The sequence below is a fragment of the Phoenix dactylifera genome, chromosome 8, assembly GCF_009389715.1.
Source record: "Phoenix dactylifera cultivar Barhee BC4 chromosome 8, palm_55x_up_171113_PBpolish2nd_filt_p, whole genome shotgun sequence".
Taxonomy (NCBI): Eukaryota; Viridiplantae; Streptophyta; class Magnoliopsida; order Arecales; family Arecaceae; genus Phoenix; species Phoenix dactylifera.
In genome coordinates, this window is record NC_052399.1 from 17,231,301 (window position 1) to 17,249,460 (window position 18,160).

The 18,160-nt window shown below is 38.3% G+C and overlaps 2 protein-coding genes across 2 annotated transcripts; one reads left to right on the forward strand and one right to left on the reverse strand.

Annotated features, from left to right (window-relative positions):
- The first annotated feature begins 2,502 nt into the window (after window positions 1–2,502).
- On the forward strand, window positions 2,503–11,310 carry LOC103710910 (protein disulfide isomerase-like 1-5). The gene is made up of 12 exons (XM_008796837.4): window positions 2,503–3,296; window positions 4,118–4,247; window positions 6,013–6,178; window positions 6,860–6,978; window positions 7,784–7,864; window positions 7,979–8,065; window positions 8,890–8,961; window positions 9,045–9,113; window positions 9,753–9,830; window positions 9,958–10,092; window positions 10,803–10,856; window positions 10,932–11,310. Exons 1-12 carry the CDS (start codon window positions 2,782–2,784, stop codon window positions 11,046–11,048), a joined length of 1,623 nt encoding a protein of 540 aa, XP_008795059.2. The 5' UTR covers window positions 2,503–2,781; the 3' UTR covers window positions 11,049–11,310.
- A 482-nt stretch (window positions 11,311–11,792) lies between these two features.
- Window positions 11,793–17,305, reverse strand: LOC103710906 (chloroplast processing peptidase). Its single transcript, XM_008796830.4, has 6 exons — window positions 16,466–17,305; window positions 15,255–15,323; window positions 15,096–15,164; window positions 13,356–13,442; window positions 12,351–12,418; window positions 11,793–12,227 (listed from the first exon to the last, which is right to left on the reverse strand). Exons 1-6 carry the CDS (start codon window positions 17,093–17,095, stop codon window positions 12,092–12,094), a joined length of 1,059 nt encoding a protein of 352 aa, XP_008795052.2. The 5' UTR covers window positions 17,096–17,305; the 3' UTR covers window positions 11,793–12,091.
- Between the last annotated feature and the right edge of the window lie 855 nt (window positions 17,306–18,160).

Below are 18,160 nucleotides of genomic sequence, written 5' to 3' on the forward strand. Positions count from 1 at the left end.
GGGAGTTTCAAAAGATCAGATACGCTGAAGAACAACCAAAGCAATAAGTACTTTCACAAGGTTGACATTGCCACCTAAAGCAAGTAAATTCTATGAGAACAAGAATCCAACGAGGGAAAAAGATTGACATCCACAAAATCTTTGTGAAGTCGAGTTTCTCGATAAGGTTGAACACAGATATCAAGTTCTTGTTAGAGAAAAATCATACTAATGTAAAAGTAATTTAGCTACTATTGTTTTATGTGTTGGACGAAGAAAACATGAACATGAGTAACAATAGACATCTTTTCTCCAACTTGGCCTAAATTCTCTGACTTCATCTCCTTTCCTAGCCTGTAGACTTGGCCCCATGTGTCCCTCCCATTGGTAGTCTACCTTCATTTCATTTCAAATCCTTTTGACTGTTTTGAATTGCTCCTCTGCTTCTTTCTTGTTGCTATGTTTATTCTGTTTTCTCCAAAATGGTTGCAAGGTCTCCGCGTCCTGCTCCTTGGTGAAAGTGTAGTCCTAAAACAAGTCAAGAATTACAGAGATCGTATTAGTAAAAAGAGGCACAATAAGAGTTTCAGTAATGCTGTGATCTCCTAATAACGGACCCCTATACAAAGCATGATTTACCATTTTATTAAAATTTGTGATTGTCATTGTTGAGGAAAATTTGAATCAAAACCTTTGAGACAGCGAGTATATCACGAGGCAAGGAGGGAAAAAGTAGATCTACGTGGTTCGACAAGATTTGTTTACATCAACGGTGAAGACAGCAAACTGGAAATTCAAGATTTGCTTACGTCTACGGTGAAGACAGCAAACTGGAAATTCAATATGTAACAGAAGATTACGGAATTTTTTTTTCCTCACAAACCCAAATCCTCATACACCCTGTTTTCCCTCCTCTGTTTGTATTTTGTGCCGCCTCTTATCTCCTCCTCTCACACCTTCTCTAACCCTAAAGCATCTATACATATATATATATATATATGAACCGGGTTAAAACTGGATAAAGAAACCAACCCAAATAAACCGGTTTTACAGGGTTTGAAACAGAGAAAATCAAATAAAATAAGAAATTTGCAATTGCTGCCTCATCTGGGTTGAAATCAAGACACACTCAACAAATCTCTACATTGGCTTGATTTTGACCAACCATAGAATACATCTAAAACTTCTCTAGCTATCTTCACTTCAGCCCTTCTAGGCTCTCAGGTACTAACAACACCAATCAAGTCCAAGTAATGCTTGAACTTGGCTTCCAGAAGGAGCTTAGTCATTATATCTGCTACATTCTCTGCTGTAGCAATTTTCTTCACTGCAATAGTATCTAGAGAAATAACATTCCGAATAAAGTGAAGTCTAACATCAATGTGTTTGGTCCTCTCATGGTACATCAGATTTTTTATACAACCAATATTGCCATAGAAAAAGCTTCTAAAAAAACTGACATGAAACACATTCTAGAATCAAAACAAAGATGCAGCATAAGTATTTTGAAAAATTAGAGCCATCAAAAATCAGAAAATAAAAATATCGGAAAGATACTGTAGAACAAGGGCGAGTTTGAGAGAAAACAACATCGACTCGTGCTCCAATCCATTTTGCAACCTCTTAATACCAACTTCCTCTGGTGATCAATGATCTTGTAGTACTGTATGGATTGATTTGTCATCCATCCGAGTTCTTTGGTTTCGAACCTCGGGCCTAACAGTGGATGCTATAATTTAGCAGCTTTGGGATGATATAAAAGATCATAGAATTAGATTATATCATTAACTTAGAAAGCAATACGCAGGACATGCCAATAGCCAATAGGAAACGATGATGATTAGGAGGCAGTTCTAGTCAATAGTGAGTGGCTCGGGACATGCCATATCTTACAGAGCAATTCGCAGGAGGATGTCGGAAAATTTTATTGGACTGATGAGATCTTTTGACGAGGCTTGTTTTCTTTTTGTAAAACATACGGACCAACATGGAAAGCCTCATGGATATTTCTAGCCGTCAGATTTTTTCAAAAATAAATAATTATTTATAAAGTAATTTATTTAGCTGTTGCGTTATAATTGGGTGCAAGGTCGGCGGAGCCGATACCACACACCATATCGATTTTCTGGGCTGGCATTCTGCTCTCTTTCTCTCCCTCTCTCTTTCCTTCATCTTCTTCGGCTCCAGTACTAGATTACAGCCGAACCGTCTCAAACTCTGGTTGGATGAATGAGTAAAAGGTAAGGGGACACCCGTTAGCTATCAATATTTTCTTACATCATGTGGCCGTGCCTGTAGCGGTCCATAGCTTTGATGAATTGAATTTATAGAAATGGATGGCTGTGATTGGTTAAGTGCACGGTGCAGTGTAGGTATGATATCTCCACCTGGTCAGATTCATATGAACCAAGAAGACTTCTATAGCCATCATTTAAATGAGCTACAACGAGACAGCGGCATCAAGCGAACCCATCCATCCAGGCATCCAGCCATAAATCACGGCAAGAGTTAATCTTATTTTAAGCGCGCTTGCCCATAAAAGAACGGCCTGAGCATTCCATTATTTTAAGGGAAAAAACAAACGAGCAGTCGAGCACCAGATCTCTCCACGACTCCTTCGCTCTTTTCCTCTCTACTTCTCCAATCACACCTCTGGGATCTCTCCTGATCCCAAAACCCAACCAAACCATTTCCCCAAAATTTGGATTCTTTTGTTCCCTCCCAAGTATTATCAAAATCTTGTATTCTTTCCATCTTCTTGATAAAAAAAAATCCTAATCTTTTAAGCTCAATCCTTCGCCAATGCCGACATCCAGACTATTCCTCAGCCTCACTCTCCTCCTCCTCCTTTTCCAATCTCTCTCCCTCTTCGCCGTCTCTTCCTCATCCCCAATCGACGACGGCGACGACGATTTGGAGGGCCTCGAGGAGCTGCTGGCGATCGACGAGGAGGAGGAGGAGGGGCAGAAGGGCGGCGGCGCGGCCGCCCAAGGGAAGCTGTCGGAGGCCGAGGTCTTGAGCCGGGCTCAAAGGATCGTCCTTGAGCTCAGCAACGAGAACGCCAAGAAGGTGATCGACGGGAATGAGCTTGTTCTGGTTTTCGGATACGCTCCGTGGTGCCCGAGGAGTGCTGAGCTGATGCCGCGCTTTGCTGAGGCTGCCATGGCCCTTAAGGAGATGGGCAGCCCTCTCCTGTTGGCGAAGCTTGACGCCGAGCGGCACAGCAAGGCTGCGTCGCTTCTTGGCATTAAGGGTTTCCCGACGGTGCTTCTCTTTGTGAATGGGAGCGCACTGGCTTATACTGGTGGATTTACAGCGTAAGATCTCTCCTTTTTGTATGCTTCATGAATTGCTCTTCTTGTTGCTTTGGCCTTTGACGCTGCCAGCATCTCTGTGTGTTCCGATGATTGGTATTTGTTGAGGGTTAGCACTGGACAGTTTTCACCAATGAATCAGCTAATTTGTGCGATCGATTATGCTAGTGTCAGATTCTGTTATGCGTTAGATGGGTTAGCTGTTCTGCTATTTGGAGACTTCTAGTTTTCCTGAAAGTAGTTCTTTGTGTGTGTGTGTGTTTTCCGGATGTTGTTTTTGCAATTCTGGATAATGAGGCTCGAGTTCCATCTGGTATCCTATTGCTTGTACGTAAAGCTTGTGTACATGTTCGGTCAATTCAGATTTATATTATGAATCTTGTTTTCAGATCACCAAGTGGATGGTTTCTGAATTTGATGCATTGCTAAGCGTAGTAGCAGACTCCATGAGTTAAGTCCTAGTGCTTTATCAACTAAATACCAAAAATCTAGTGAAGCCTCTTTGAACATGTTGGGAGTCCTGACATCTACCCTTCAAGTTTATAGGTTTATCTTTTCCTGCCCTATTTATCAGGATATGCAATCGGGTGATATGAGTTGCATGGAATATATTGTGCACCTGGTACAATTCATAACATTCAAGATAAGCTGAAGCAATTCAAATGTGTAACGACAATCTCTTCATTTTGCTTTCTCCTGTGAAACCCGTTAAATTCAGTCGCATATGTTTGATGCCATACTCTCTAGAAAGACCTAATTGCATCCTTAATGGATATAAATTCAAATTTCATAATTGTTCTTGCTCTGTCTCCAATTTCTACCAGGGAGGAGATTGTAGTCTGGGCAAGGAAGAAGACTGGTGTGCCAGTTATTAGATTATCCTCTACAAATGCAGCGGAAGAGTTCCACCATAAACACCAGACATTCATCATAGGTCTCTTTGAAAACTACGAGGTATGGGACTTATTTGGGTTCAGTAGGCAACTTGCTTTTACCATGAGATAATGTACATCTGATGATATTGGTAACATGTTTCTAAAACGTATTTAAGGGATGCTATAGATGTTAATGGTACCGATCTCAGATGCCATTGGCTTCACCTTTTAATTGCTGCTAATAAGCATGTCATATCATCACTACTGCTGATCATGCTGCAGAAGTTTGTTGCAGTTTCCAACTCACCACTGTTATATGTATAAAGCAGCTGAATGCATGTGCCATTGTGGATACTCAAAATCGAGCAACTAAATTATCAAACTCTTTATTTCAAATTTTCGACAACCAGCTAGCTTTCACTTTCAATTTCTCAATACCAACTTGATGCTAGTATTAGGTAAATATTTTATTATTCATTAACAGATCTAGAGTTTAACCTTTGTCCTTCTTTATCTACATTCAACTCTTTGCTAGTTCTATTATAAAGTGGTACCTTTAGGAGACTGGCTTTCGTTGTCTATATTGTGCTAAATTTTTGGGAAGAGATTGTGAGGTCAAGGCAGTGGTCATGTGATATCTCACCAGGATCTCTTTACTCCTACTCTGATGTTAGGAAGTTCTAAGAGTAAGTATTTTCAGGGAAAGGATCTTCTTTTTTAGTGTGCAATTGACAGCTCAATCCTTTTTCAGTTGACAAGTAGCTTAATACTATTTTGTTTTGGCTTGTTTCCAATTTGTTAAGTTAGCAGCAGATCAAGAGGCTATTCTTGCTGGTTGCTAGAGTTCGGCTTGACCTTTTGTTTGGAACTCCTTTCCTTTAGCAGACATTGAGTTTCAAGCACGCTATGATCTTCTAGGGCTGTCACTGATTTTCCATCTCTCTCTTTTGGCAATTAGTAACAGAATGTGTTGCTGGAGGCTGCCATCTTTCTCTTGGCAATTAGTAACAGAATGTGTTGCTGGAGGCTGAACGATTTAATTTTATGACTTTTCTGTAGTCTATAGTGATCTCAGTTTTTGGGGTTGTACTGAGAAGTTTTTGGCAAAACAGGATACCCTTTTAAAATAAGATCATTAATGTTGCTCTTGAAATGGACTGTTCTTTCTCATAAGGTGCTTAGAAGAAGGAAGTAAATTGTCTGCAACTTTCTGTAGTGTTCTTTCCGTCAGTTAAAAAGTGTCCAGGGAGAAGATTTCCTCTCTGTGATTCATATATTTTGGTGTACTTTTCTCTTGTCGGGCAGATGCTTCCTGAAGCTGGGCACTAGTTGCTGAGTCTAATATGGGGAAAATGAGGTTCTTATGTTAACGCTCTGTCGTTTGCTTGATGTTGCAAAGTCTGACCTGAGGAAATTCTAGAACAGGAACATTTGGTTGGAAAGCTTTTGTCATATCTTTCTCCTGTTTGAAAGATGCATAAAATGGGGGAAAAGCGCATTATCTACTTTCAAGAAGAGTTAGGCATAAACAAATACACACTCATAGAGACGCACACACATTATATATTTACTATGGATTCTTATATTGCAGCTGATATAAAATAGTTTGAATTTATTTATTGATACTTGTGATAGATTGAAAATATCACTATCATATGTGTATGACTTGGTGCTTCACTACTTCCCAGTTCTATATGTCAGTCTTTTATGCCTAGGCATGAAAAATCTGGTGCTGATGTAATTTTTAGCGTCTTATCCTAGGCTAGTTTTGACATATCTACTGTAGGCATTTCTCAGTCAATTTATATGGTTTTTGTTATCCTAAGTTGATTTGTTTTTCTCAGGGAACTGATTATGAAGAATTTGTGAAAGCAGCAACAACTGATAATGAAATCCAATTTGTTGAGACTAATGATATCAGTGTAGCCAAAGTTCTTTTTCCTGATATCAAACCTAAGAAGAATTTCCTTGGCCTAGTCAAAAGTGAACCTGAGAGGTTTGAGAAATTTGGTGAGTTGATGGTATATTAGTGTTTGCTTCTTCCATCACCTTTGTAATTCTACTGGACCTTGTATGAATTCTGGTTGTACGTTTCTTGTTCTTAAGTTTTGATAGATAATGGTAAACTATGCCTAGAAAAACTTCTCATCAGTTTGTACTATACTGTTCGAATTGGAATATTGCTACATTATCTCTAGGTTGTTTGTATAGGTCAGCCATCTCATTTCTGTAGCATATTTCATCTTTATGCTTACAAGTCTTGAGTTTGGATTTATCCGCATTAAGCATCATTTTAGCAAAAGCAGTTTGACACAGTTAGTTTCATAAGATGCCTTATAATTCCTCTAGATATTTGCTACATATGTTATGTTCATTTTGTTTTATTGACCTGGTAGAATTTTATAGTTTGCTGCCACAAGGCTTCTACACATAGCCCTTTCTACTTCTAGAAAAAACATGACCTTTTAAAGAAAAATTTTGTAGTTATATAATCTATCCACCTACTATTACTATATTTGCAAGTATCCTTTATGTGGCTTATCACTTTTATGTGATCGTTATTCATGCTGTGTTGTAGGCTTTGATTTAGATTTTTCCCTGCTTGTTGCTCCTTCAAATGATGTATTTAGGATTCAAGGATGAGTATCTCCAACTTGTTACTAACTTGCAGTTGTCTCTTTGGTCTTGCAGAGGAAAATTTTGTAGAAGAACAAATTTTGCAGTTTGCAGAATATAATAAATTCCCTTTAATTACTGTATTGAGCGAACTAAATTCTGCCAGAGTTTACTCCAGCCCTATGAAGCTCCAGGTTCCTCTGATTTACCAATTTCATGTCATTTTGAAAACTTATTTGTACAATGTCATCATTTAAATTTTGTACAGATATTATATTTTGAACATGTCCCCAAAATTTGATATATTGCAATCTAGACACGCAAATAGCAGAATCTAAGTATACCTTTGAATAACTTGGTAAATACCTAAATGACCTCCCAAATCCTTTTTTTCCCTCCTGGTATTTATACACATGATCAAACATCTGTGGTATATCCTTGTCGCCACCCCCTGCTAACCCTGTCACCTGGCTCCTTTGGCATTTTCTCCTATCTCCTGCCTCCTCCTAACTGCTCACAGCTTCATTGTGGCCCTAGTCATCTGCCCTATGCTTTGCTACCCACCCCCTTACATCCTCATCTGGCAACTCATCTGAGGGCTCCAATATTGGTGCTCTCTCTCCTCTAGTGAGTAGGGTTGGAAGTGGTGGCAAGGAATGGAAATTTAGGAGGAAGAAAGCCTGCTGGAGAAGCAAAAGGGATGGTCAGAGCATGATAGCAATGATTGATCAGAACTAGAAGTGGCAGGAGGCAGAAGGCTGAACTGGGAAAGAGGGGGTTGCTGGGGATGAGGAAGAGGTGACGGAAAAGGAGATGGGAGGTGGATGGCAGTGATTTTAGTCTTTAGAGTGCAGGATGGAGGTTTTGCAAGGCATAATTATGTGGCTAAAATTGTGATAGGATTAGACACTTACTCCAATTGATAGCAGTGAAGCTTAACACACATATACACAACTATACTTGTATAAGAGTGTCTAACTTAGTCCTATTTCTTTTCAGGTTTTTATCTTTGCAGAGGCTGATGACTTTGAGCACCTTCAGTTGCTTCTTCAAAATGTTGCAAGAAAATACAAAACAAAGGTGCATAACTCATACACTTGTCTGAATGTCTGATTTTAGATGGCTTCTGTAACCCATTATCAGGTTGTAGCTAAAATTTTTAATCTGCTTTGATTGTTTTGCCCATTGATGCAGATAATGTTTGTACTTGTGGACTCGGCGGAAGATAACCTTGCAAAACCATTTCTTACTTTATTTGGGATGGACTCAGAAAAGCAAGTTGTCAGTTCTCTAGTTCCTGATTCTGTTTTTCATAATGCCATATTTAATTTCCTTGGCATTGTTTTGGGATCAAATAGCATGTGATTTATTTCTTTACTGAGTATTGCATGCCTCAATTAGAGAATCTAAGCTTCACCAACTGCATGGGCTCTATGTCTGGTCAATTGGCTTGAGCATCAATCATGATTGTGTATTTATTTACTTTCAAGAAAAGAAGCATATTCTAATGCAGAATTGGAGATAAGCGAGAACGTAGTAAATGGGGGGAACACCAAGATCCTGTTCCAATTCCAGATACCTTTGAAGTTAAAGTGATGTGTAATATTACCAAAGATTCTGAGCTTACCCTCATATTGTCCATTCATATGTCACATATAGCCCTCCTCCCCCCCCACCCCCCCACCTGCACCCTGGCATCTCAGTAATTTCTTGCTTGTCAGATTATCCTTCAATCTGTTTTTGTTTGCTTTGGTCTAATTCCTGCTCTGCACCTGCGAATCACAAATTATCATCTTCTTCTCTTCTTTTGTCACTACATTAAAGTTCATGTTTATTGCAGTTATTGTCAATAACTAAATTTATTGTAATCTAGTTAATGTCGATGACATGATTAATTAAGGTCTAAGATAACTAATTGAAACTCCATACTTCAAATCGTTAAATTGCTTGCATGTAGTATTACATTGGATCCCTTTTTTTCTTTATCCAGCTCATCTGAGCTTGTCATATTGCAGTTCTAATTATTATCTTGCTCTACTCGGGCTGGAGTCATATCTTGTTCTTAATTAACTAGAAGTGATACCTTATTTTTACTTGTTTCACAGGTGACTGCTTTTGATAGCAGACATGGTTTCAAATATTTGTTGGAGTCAGATTTTACACAGAGTAACTTAGAAGTATGTGTTGCTTAGCATGGTTTTTTTGCTTTTTCTCTCTTTTTTTGGGAACCTTCAGAGGTAATCTTCGTACCTCTTTGCAGGAATTTTGCTCAGGGCTGCTACATGGTACTCTCTCACCGTACTTCAAATCAGAACCAAAACCAGATGAAGTAAGCACTCATTCATTATATTCTAATCTATATTAGATATGTGATTTGAACACCTTGCTACTTGTCAGAACCTGGCTATCTTGGTCCACTAGGTCAATGACTTTGCTCCAACTCAGGAATCAACTCCTAGAATGGGCAAGATGACCAATATAGCTAATTATTTTTGGTTTTGACTTGTGTTGATGCTACTGTGTGCAAGCAGTTACTATCCTCAATGATCTCTCTCTCTCTCTCTCTCTCTCTCTCTCTGCTCTGTCTCTCTTGTTTTTCAATCTTTGAATTGCTATACTTGATTGCAAAGGTCTACTGGCCACCATCATATCTTTCTGCACCTAAACAAATCAAGGAATAAGAGAAATAAAGTAGCTGCTATGACTGGTAACAATAACAAAGCTTCTTGTGATGGTGGATGATTACCCAAAGCCAGTTTCATATGCAATGCTTTAGAGAATAATAGTCGCCAAAATGTATGATGTCCTTTGTCTATAACAGTAATCATCCTTCCATGATAGAGCACATTGTAATGGTAATATTGTCACTATTTTCCTATGCATATTATTATTGTTAACTGAAAGCATCCTACTTTTTATACCTAGTGATTTTTTATGTGATAGCTTTTTACTGCGGTGAAAAATGCAGGGGGGGTTGATTGAAAAGGTTGTTGGAAGGACATTTGATGCTTCTGTGCTGGACAGTGCTGAAAATGTTTTTCTTGAGGTACGCATATTACTTAATTATTGATCGGCAAAGAACTCTGTTTAAGCTCTCTTCCCTGATGTATCATTTGTTTCTTTTTGACTTGTTTCTATAAGACTAATGGGACATTTTTCATCTTAAATCAAAGGTGTATACACCATGGTGTGTTGACTGTGAAGCTACAAGTAAACAGATTGAGAGACTGGCTAAGCACTTCAAAGGGCTGGACAATCTAAAATTTGCCAGAATCGATGCTTCCTTGAATGAACATCCAAAACTGCAGGTATGCAATTCAAGTAATTCACATCAATGAAAAAGTTGATATATTGTGTAAATTGTGGCATCTCTTTTGTCAAAAAATTGCATACTAATGAAGTTCAGGCTAAATTCATATACACCTTTTGGTTTCTCAATGCAGCATTTTTGTGGAAAGTACTTAAGTCAGTCATGTTGTTTGATCTGGCATTGTCTTTTCTCATTTGAATGTAATACCATTGCTTATGCTACTTTCTTAGAAAATAATTAGGAAAATGAACAAATTTGGAAGTTTAAAAACTCAAGACATGTGACATACATGATTCACCAAGATTCACAAAAGCTAAATTTCATGTAAAGCGAATCCACTTAGAAGTCATTAATTTGAGCTACTTGGTTGGAATGCCAAACTTTTTGCAGAGCACTAGTCTTAATATATGGTAAATATGGATTTAATCTATAGCTACTAAAGAGCAGATTAGGAGTCTTTTAAAATTTTTTTTTATAATTTGTTTCCAAATTAAAAGAAAATACTGTACAAACAAATAAAGAATCCTGCCAAATGCAAAAGAAAAGCACAAGGTGTAAAGGTGGAATTCTGGAGTTTTGCTTAATCATATTGAGAAATGCCAAGTAGCCATACGTTTCTAAACACAAATTTTGGGAATCATGATGCCATTGTTATTTGACAAAACTGAAATAAAATGTCTCAAAGTGTTGCTTTCATGATTGTTCCAGGTGAACAACTACCCGACACTCTTATTCTATCCTGCTGGAGACAAATCAAATCCGGTAATGTACAGCCAAGACGTGATTACTCGATTTGTATGTTAGATCCAGTTTTTTTATGCCCTTCAAACTTTGCAGGTCAAAGTCTCCAAGAAATCAGGCTTGAAGGAATTGGCAGCCTTTATCAAAGAAAATATGAGATCACAGGATGACAGAGCTGTCTCGAGTAGTGACCAACCAAAGGATGAACTATGAAAGATCATTCGCATTATTTGAGCTACCTTATATAGGTTGATGATCGAGTGTAGAACAATTGTTTTAGGTGTTCAAGCACAGGGACTGACTAGAAGATGAATCTGCATGTATCCTCTGAGTTCGTTACATCATCCCCTTTGTTGTGCGTTGTTGGCAAATTATAAGAAGACAGCACTTAGTAGAGGTTACACTGATTTATGGTTTATTACAAAGACGCAAACATATAACTAAATATAAGTTGAAAGATGAGCCATTTCGCGTACATGCCAATTGCCAATCTCTTTATCATTTTTCTTATCATGTTCATTCTTAGTTACGCTAAATTCTAATTGACGAAGTTCACGCTAAATTGGCGGAATCTGGCCTATAGAAAATTCCGTAAAAGAATCAGCAAAGATTAAGATGTATAATTCGAGGAACTTGATGAAAAAGATTAGCAAGTCTGTACGATTCTGTGGCAGCTGGGTCCTGAAGCAAATTCTTGCGAAGTGAACGCTAACTTCATCTTCCTCTGTCATGGAACGCGGCTTCAACAGAACGTTTTCCTTGGATGCTGAATAAAGATTATTATAAAAAACACTATTGAATACCCGTGAAAAAAACAAACTGAAAAAAAAAAAAGAATCAAAGCAAATCAATCCGCTTATGCTGAATAGAGTACCCCCTCCCCGCGCACTGTTGCTCGTGGGTGCTGGACATAAGAAATCTCTCACAAGTACATGAATCAATCTACAGGATCGTCTGCTATAAAAGCACAATATGGCAAAAGCAAGATGGAAACATTCAGTCAGCATAAATCCAATTGGTCGGAGTACAAGAACTGAATTGAGTTTTAGTTTACAATGAGGCAGAATGAAAGAAACCTGAAGAAAAATCGGTTTCTTCGCCTCCATTCCTCTTTTCCTTAATCAAAGGAAGGCAAGGATAAACTTGGTTTGATGGCCTTCCTCTTTTCCTTCTTTGAAGGCAAAAAAATGATTAACTAGGCGTGTTCTCGCAACCTCCAAATGCTCCCGGATCTGTAAGTAACAAATTTGACTTTGTTATTGCGGCACTACTGAACTGCTCTTTGGCTTCAGTTCGTCACAACCATCAGTAAGAATTGTGCTCCCAATTCTTGCCGGTGGCCAGTAGCGGAATATGGATCGCCCAAGTATATTCTTGGACGGAAGAGGACCCCTGAGAGAATGCAGCTTCAATCAGCCAGAAAGAATGTACACCAAATTGAATTTATAACTAGCATAACCACCAAGGGCAGAGTGAAAGGCGCAATAGCACAAATTTTCATAAAAACATCATTACCATACGTGTGAATCGTAACTATTATTGCGGTTGTCACCCATCACAAATACAGAGTTTTCAGGAACTTGCTGCAATTATAAACAAAAGAAAGCTGCTAAATAAAACTATGTTGACATCAAAAAAAATAATGGATGGTAATATTAAGAAGCTTGCAGTAAATTGTAATAAAAGAAAATTGATTACAATGCAAGAGGCAGAGCACTTTTGGATGGCTATAATTTAATGAAATTTTTCATATTAAACATTCTGCAGTGAAATTTTCTATATTTTCAAATATAAGTTGATACATGTAGTTTCACTTTTGGTTGATGTACTCTTTATTCTCTCTTTAAAGCATTATCTAAGAGTCCCGAGACTGGTTTGTTCACTAAAGAAGCAAGTATTTGAAGAGGTAAGCCTTTTAAGGCAACATGTTCAAAAGTCCATCCAGAATGGGGCGTCATATAACATAGATTTCTTACATAGTAATCTGTTATATATGACAGAGATTTCTTAAAAATACGTGTAGGATATAGACAAGCAAAGAGGAGAAATATTACTTGCTTGGAAGCATAACAGGAAAAACATTAGCGAGTCAAATCCCACCTCAGACTAAGCTAGTCTGGTCCGCTCCCCAGACCAACTTCAAGACTATTGATTTACTTGGGCAAAGAAACATTTTTGTCCTTATTTTTCTCATCTCTTCTTTACCCTCTTAGACTACTTTACGAGAGAGAGTAGGGTAGAAAAAACCTAATTTAATTCCCTCATAAAGTTTCCCTAACATGCTAATATCATACCGTGTCAGCTATTATTTTTCAACAGTTTCAAATTTTACGACATCTATGGTGATGTAATTCAACCTACAGTTAGGCCAGCATCTTCTTATATTGTTTTTCCCCCAATAGATCGTTAAAAATAGTTTGAGAGTAGCCATGCTGGATTTTATCAGTGAACAGAATAAACTCTTTCTCAGGTTACCATAATTTTAAGGAGAAAGCACACAAAGGGCATGAAAATTCTTACAGTGGGGTTCATGTCATAAGATGGTGGCTCAAGAATGTAATCTTCATTCCTCATGTTGCCATTTACTATTAATTTGCCATTATGCACCTGCAAAGGAATGAACAGAGAACCATTAGTTCTGCCAGTATAAGATGAAGAACTTCCAATACTAAGGGGCCAGCCGGCCAGCAACTTGAAAGCAATCAAGTACTATGGGTAACCTTGCCTGACATAATGAATTTCAAACAATAACCACAAACAGGAAAACAGGAAAAGGCCAACTTCTAAGCAGAATCAATATGCAATTTGATCATGACATTGATCAATGAGGTTTGCTAGTTTTAGCATGAACACTTGAGTGAAACAGAGAACTGAGTATGATTGATCAGGCTGGCAGGACATTAAGAAAAAACATTTATGAACTAATGATGTCCAATGCACTATATTATTACAAAAATTTCTTCCATAGACCATAGACTGGAATTGCCTACTGCAGTCATCAGCAAGTTACTACAGTGTGCAGATATCTAAAAAGCCTGAGTTCTCCCTATTTGATAACAGACAGACCACGGACATTTCAATTTCATCTAAACGAATGTTGCTTTAAGTGATCCTTACAAAAAATAGAGATCACATGGGAGAAAAAAAATCACATTAAGACGAGGAAGCCCTACTATTTTCAAGCATCTTATATGGCTAGCCAACCAAATCGCAGCCCTCTAGTGGAATCCCTGTAGGCCTGTACTATTCTTAATCTGTGGTTGCTGGCTGTCCAATCCTATAATACTCAAGTAGGTTCCCAGGCAATGACGTTTTCTTCTTGACAGCTTCTATGGAAACCTTGGAGTCTGAGTAAATCTGAAGGCTAGTTATTGAATATCTGATAAGATATTGAAGACCATGGAAATTAGCCAGCATTTGTACCCAAAGTAAGTTTTTTTCCCCATAAAAGCACCTGCAAAACAATCCATGATCTAATTTTTTCACCCTCCCATGCCTTCTTTCTAGAAAACTTTCGTCACTCAGCCGAATTGCATGCTCGTTTTATACCTCCCATTGCACAACCATTCCTCCTCTAGGTATTCAGTTCTGCAGGTACACGCAATTTTGGTAAGACTACCCGAATGCCTGATGAGAATGCACAATCAATTTCTCTGCCCGAGAGATGGCCTTTCTAAACAACCTTATGGTCCTTTCTCTCACCTCTACAAGAACAATTTCAGATATTTATTAGAGCAATCAACACAATCATGTGACACAGAAACAGAAATCATATATGGCGCCAGCGTCCAGCTACTTATCTTAAAACCTTCCCTTCTGCCGTTTATCAGAGGGAGGCTACAAGAAGTTTCTCAATAAATGCCACAAGTACCTTGTACCTAAGCAGTTAAGCAGAATATGTTTTTAAGGTTCCAATGGCAGCTTTGCATCAGGAACACATTATAATATAGAACAGCTAATATTAAAAGCAAAAGAGAGAGCCTGAACAAGGATTAGGCCTGAACGAAAATGCCTATTTAAGTTTTTAGGCCTGATCCTTATTCTGAATGTTTGATCCCTCAGAATTCCAACATTAAGACTGAACAAGCCAAGACGACTCGCCACTTTCATTCCATGTAATCTTACAAAAATAACTTAAATAGGCAGCCTTTTGAATCATAGCAAGGCTCAAAACTAGGACAATAAATATTTTTGATTTTTCTTTTTAGTACAGAGAATTGTATATATTTAAAAAATTATCGTACATTTTAGAATACCGACCTCTACAACATCACCCTCCTTGGCAACAACTCTTTTTATAAAAACATCATCAACAGTATATCCTGCTTCCTGCATGGTAAAATGTGCATTGAGAAACTAAATGCCATGAGAAAGAAATTGATATATATGGGCTATTGCTTTCAAAAGAACTAAACTTACCTGCAAGGCAGGTGGGCTTTTGAAGATCACTATGTCATTCACACATGGCTTTCTAAAGTAATATGAAACCTAAGAAAGACAGATAAAATGCCTGTGACTTATGAAACATCAGATGTATAACAATAACCCAAAATCTGACTTTTGCTTGGTAAATGCACAAAAGTTTAAATGATACAAAGGAATGAGCACTTGCCTAGAATATTTATGTGAAGATTCTGCAGAGAGATACAGAGGATACAGGTTGATATAACAGCAGAAAAAAGGCGTTAATATCTAAAAAAAGGCCTGTAATGACTAATTATTTTGATGGATTGAGATTCAATTCTTTAAGTAGTTTTATAAATTTCATCAGGTTGCACCATACTATTGTTTTAAGGGTTTATATGGCTTAACACTAGGAAAATTGTGATTAACTATGTATTTGCTTTATTTCATCTTCTTTGAATCTTTTGAATCATAGATAGATAGCATTTGAGAAAATAGAATTTGAAATTCAAGGTCGACTAACTCCTAAATTACATGGTTTGGTATATAACTCTTACATATGCTATCTTTGCTTGTGTGGCTGATAACCTCAGTCAGAATCAACTAACAAGAGAAAGGTCTAATTAGTCTTTACATGTTAAAAGTAGCAGGTATGTGATATTCGGTGCCTCCATGGCTTCACACAAACAAATGGAAGAAGAGAAAAGAAGCTTCACAAGAAGAAAAAAGAAAACATAGTAATAGAGAAAAAGAAAACAAGAGGATCTTTGCAGCTGTATTCCTGAGATATTGTGTGACAAACAAATGAAAAAGGATAAGGATCATCTTCTGCTAAAAAATTCAAACATATGATCCATGAAAATCTCAAATACACACAATAAAGTAGTCCATTAAGGAAATAAAGAAGACTAGTGTAGTGACCCCTCGATGCAAAAAGGAAGTTAAGGAAACCTCTCAGAATATTTATCCAAGATTCTAACCTGAATTCGCTGTTCTCCAAATCAAGTTACTAACCAACTTTTGAATTTGCATAATATATTTTGTGCCCTAAGTAGCAATATTTTGTCCTGATAAAGCATCGAAGATTCCAGCCCACATTTGCTTTCCCATCAATTAATAATTAATGGAACATTTCTACTTGAAAACTCCAACACAGCAAACATATAAATTTGCAACCACTTTAGGTTCAAAACTATAAGACCAAACTTCCAAATAAAGAGCAGTACCTTCTCAGCAACAATGCGATCTCCGACTTCAAATGTGGGGTACATTGAAAGGGAAGGGATGAACCGTGGCTCGGCCACGAACGTTCGAAAGGCCAAAGAAATCGCAAGCGCCGCCAAAATGGTCTTCACATCCTCCGCAGTGACATTAATCCATTCTGGAAGGAGTCCCTTCTTCTTCTCCCCTTCCTCTCCTCCTTCTCCCCCACCCTCTCCATCCCCATCTCCACCTCCCCCGCTCTCCTGCTCCAATCGGGGCTTGGCCTCGGTGGTCTCGCCGCCCTGGGCCTCGACGCCGCTGCTGCGTTCGATCTTCCTCCGCCAGGGCCTCGGCTGGAAGAGCTGGAAGCCAAGTAAGGTGGAGTTTTTAGGGGGAGGGCCGACATGGGTGGGGTTAAAGTTGGAATTTTTGGCGGAGGAGAGCGATTTTGGAGGGCTGGAACTCGGCCTTTTGGAGGATAATAGAGAGGTAATGGAAGAGGGTGAGGAGGAGGAGGAGGAGGAGGAGGAGGAGGAGGAGGGGAGAAGGGTGGCTTTGGTGATGTGGTTCTTGGAGGAGGAGAAGAGGTGGGTGCGTTTAGGGTTAGGTTTAGGGTTTTGAGAGGTGGGAGGGAAGAACTGGAGCGAAGTCATCTTCTTTAGCTCCGACCCCTCCTCCCTTCCCTCCTGGAAGATAAGCTGAGGATGAGATGTTGGTCTGTAAACCTCGAAGACCGACCGGCGAAATGGGTCAACATATCTTGGTCTTCTTGAAGGGTGCCCGTACAAAGCACATGTCCCTTTTTGCCCTTTCTGGTCATGGCTTAAAATGGTCAGTGTTGGTCCCTCGCTTGCAAAGACGGTCTACCAAGCTCGATCAACCCTCAAGCTTAGGATATCTTTAAGGCTGGGAAAGTAGTCCCATACAATAACCTCTTCTAGATTCTTGCTTCATGCCAGCCATTTTATTTAGAAGGGCAATACTTTACTATTTAATTTATTTAACTTGATTCAATTTATTATAAATTAAATTAAATTATTTATTTAATAAAATAGTCAATTTTAAATATGAAATTTTGATTAATTTAATAAATAGATCTATTATGTATCCTAGTCGCCTGCGATCTAATTGCCATCTTTAATTTTATTTTGGCTTAAGTTTGAGCAAGACTTTATGTTTTTTCAGATTATTGAGCAGGACTGCATTTAAACTGTCGAATGACTCGCATCATGATGGATTGCTTCTTAATTGCATGAAACTTATTTAACATCATGCTTGCAATAGGGGAGTATGTATGACATGATAGATGGCTCAGCTGCTTAGGTTCTCTGTTTCAACAACTACTGTAATTTGCTACTTTTGATCTTTTAGCATCGCTCCCGAGGGTATTCGATCTCATATTATCATCACCATGCGGACTTGGTGATTCATCTTCCTTGTTGACGTACACTATGAAAGTTGTAAGAATGGCTGCTAACTTTTCCTACTCGTTGATTTCTTTAGATACCAAGAAACTTTCTCGTTGAGTGCAGCCATTAGTCAACAATAGTAGCAGTTGAGAGTCAAGAACTACAGGAGTTTAGCAAGTTTACTACTATGATTTATAGTACAGTGGATTGGCCCCGGTATATAAGCAGTGATTTCAGAACTATTGGGTCATTCTCTTGTAATTGTGCATGAGGCATAATTTGGTTTTTGTGGGATGATAATAGAAAAAA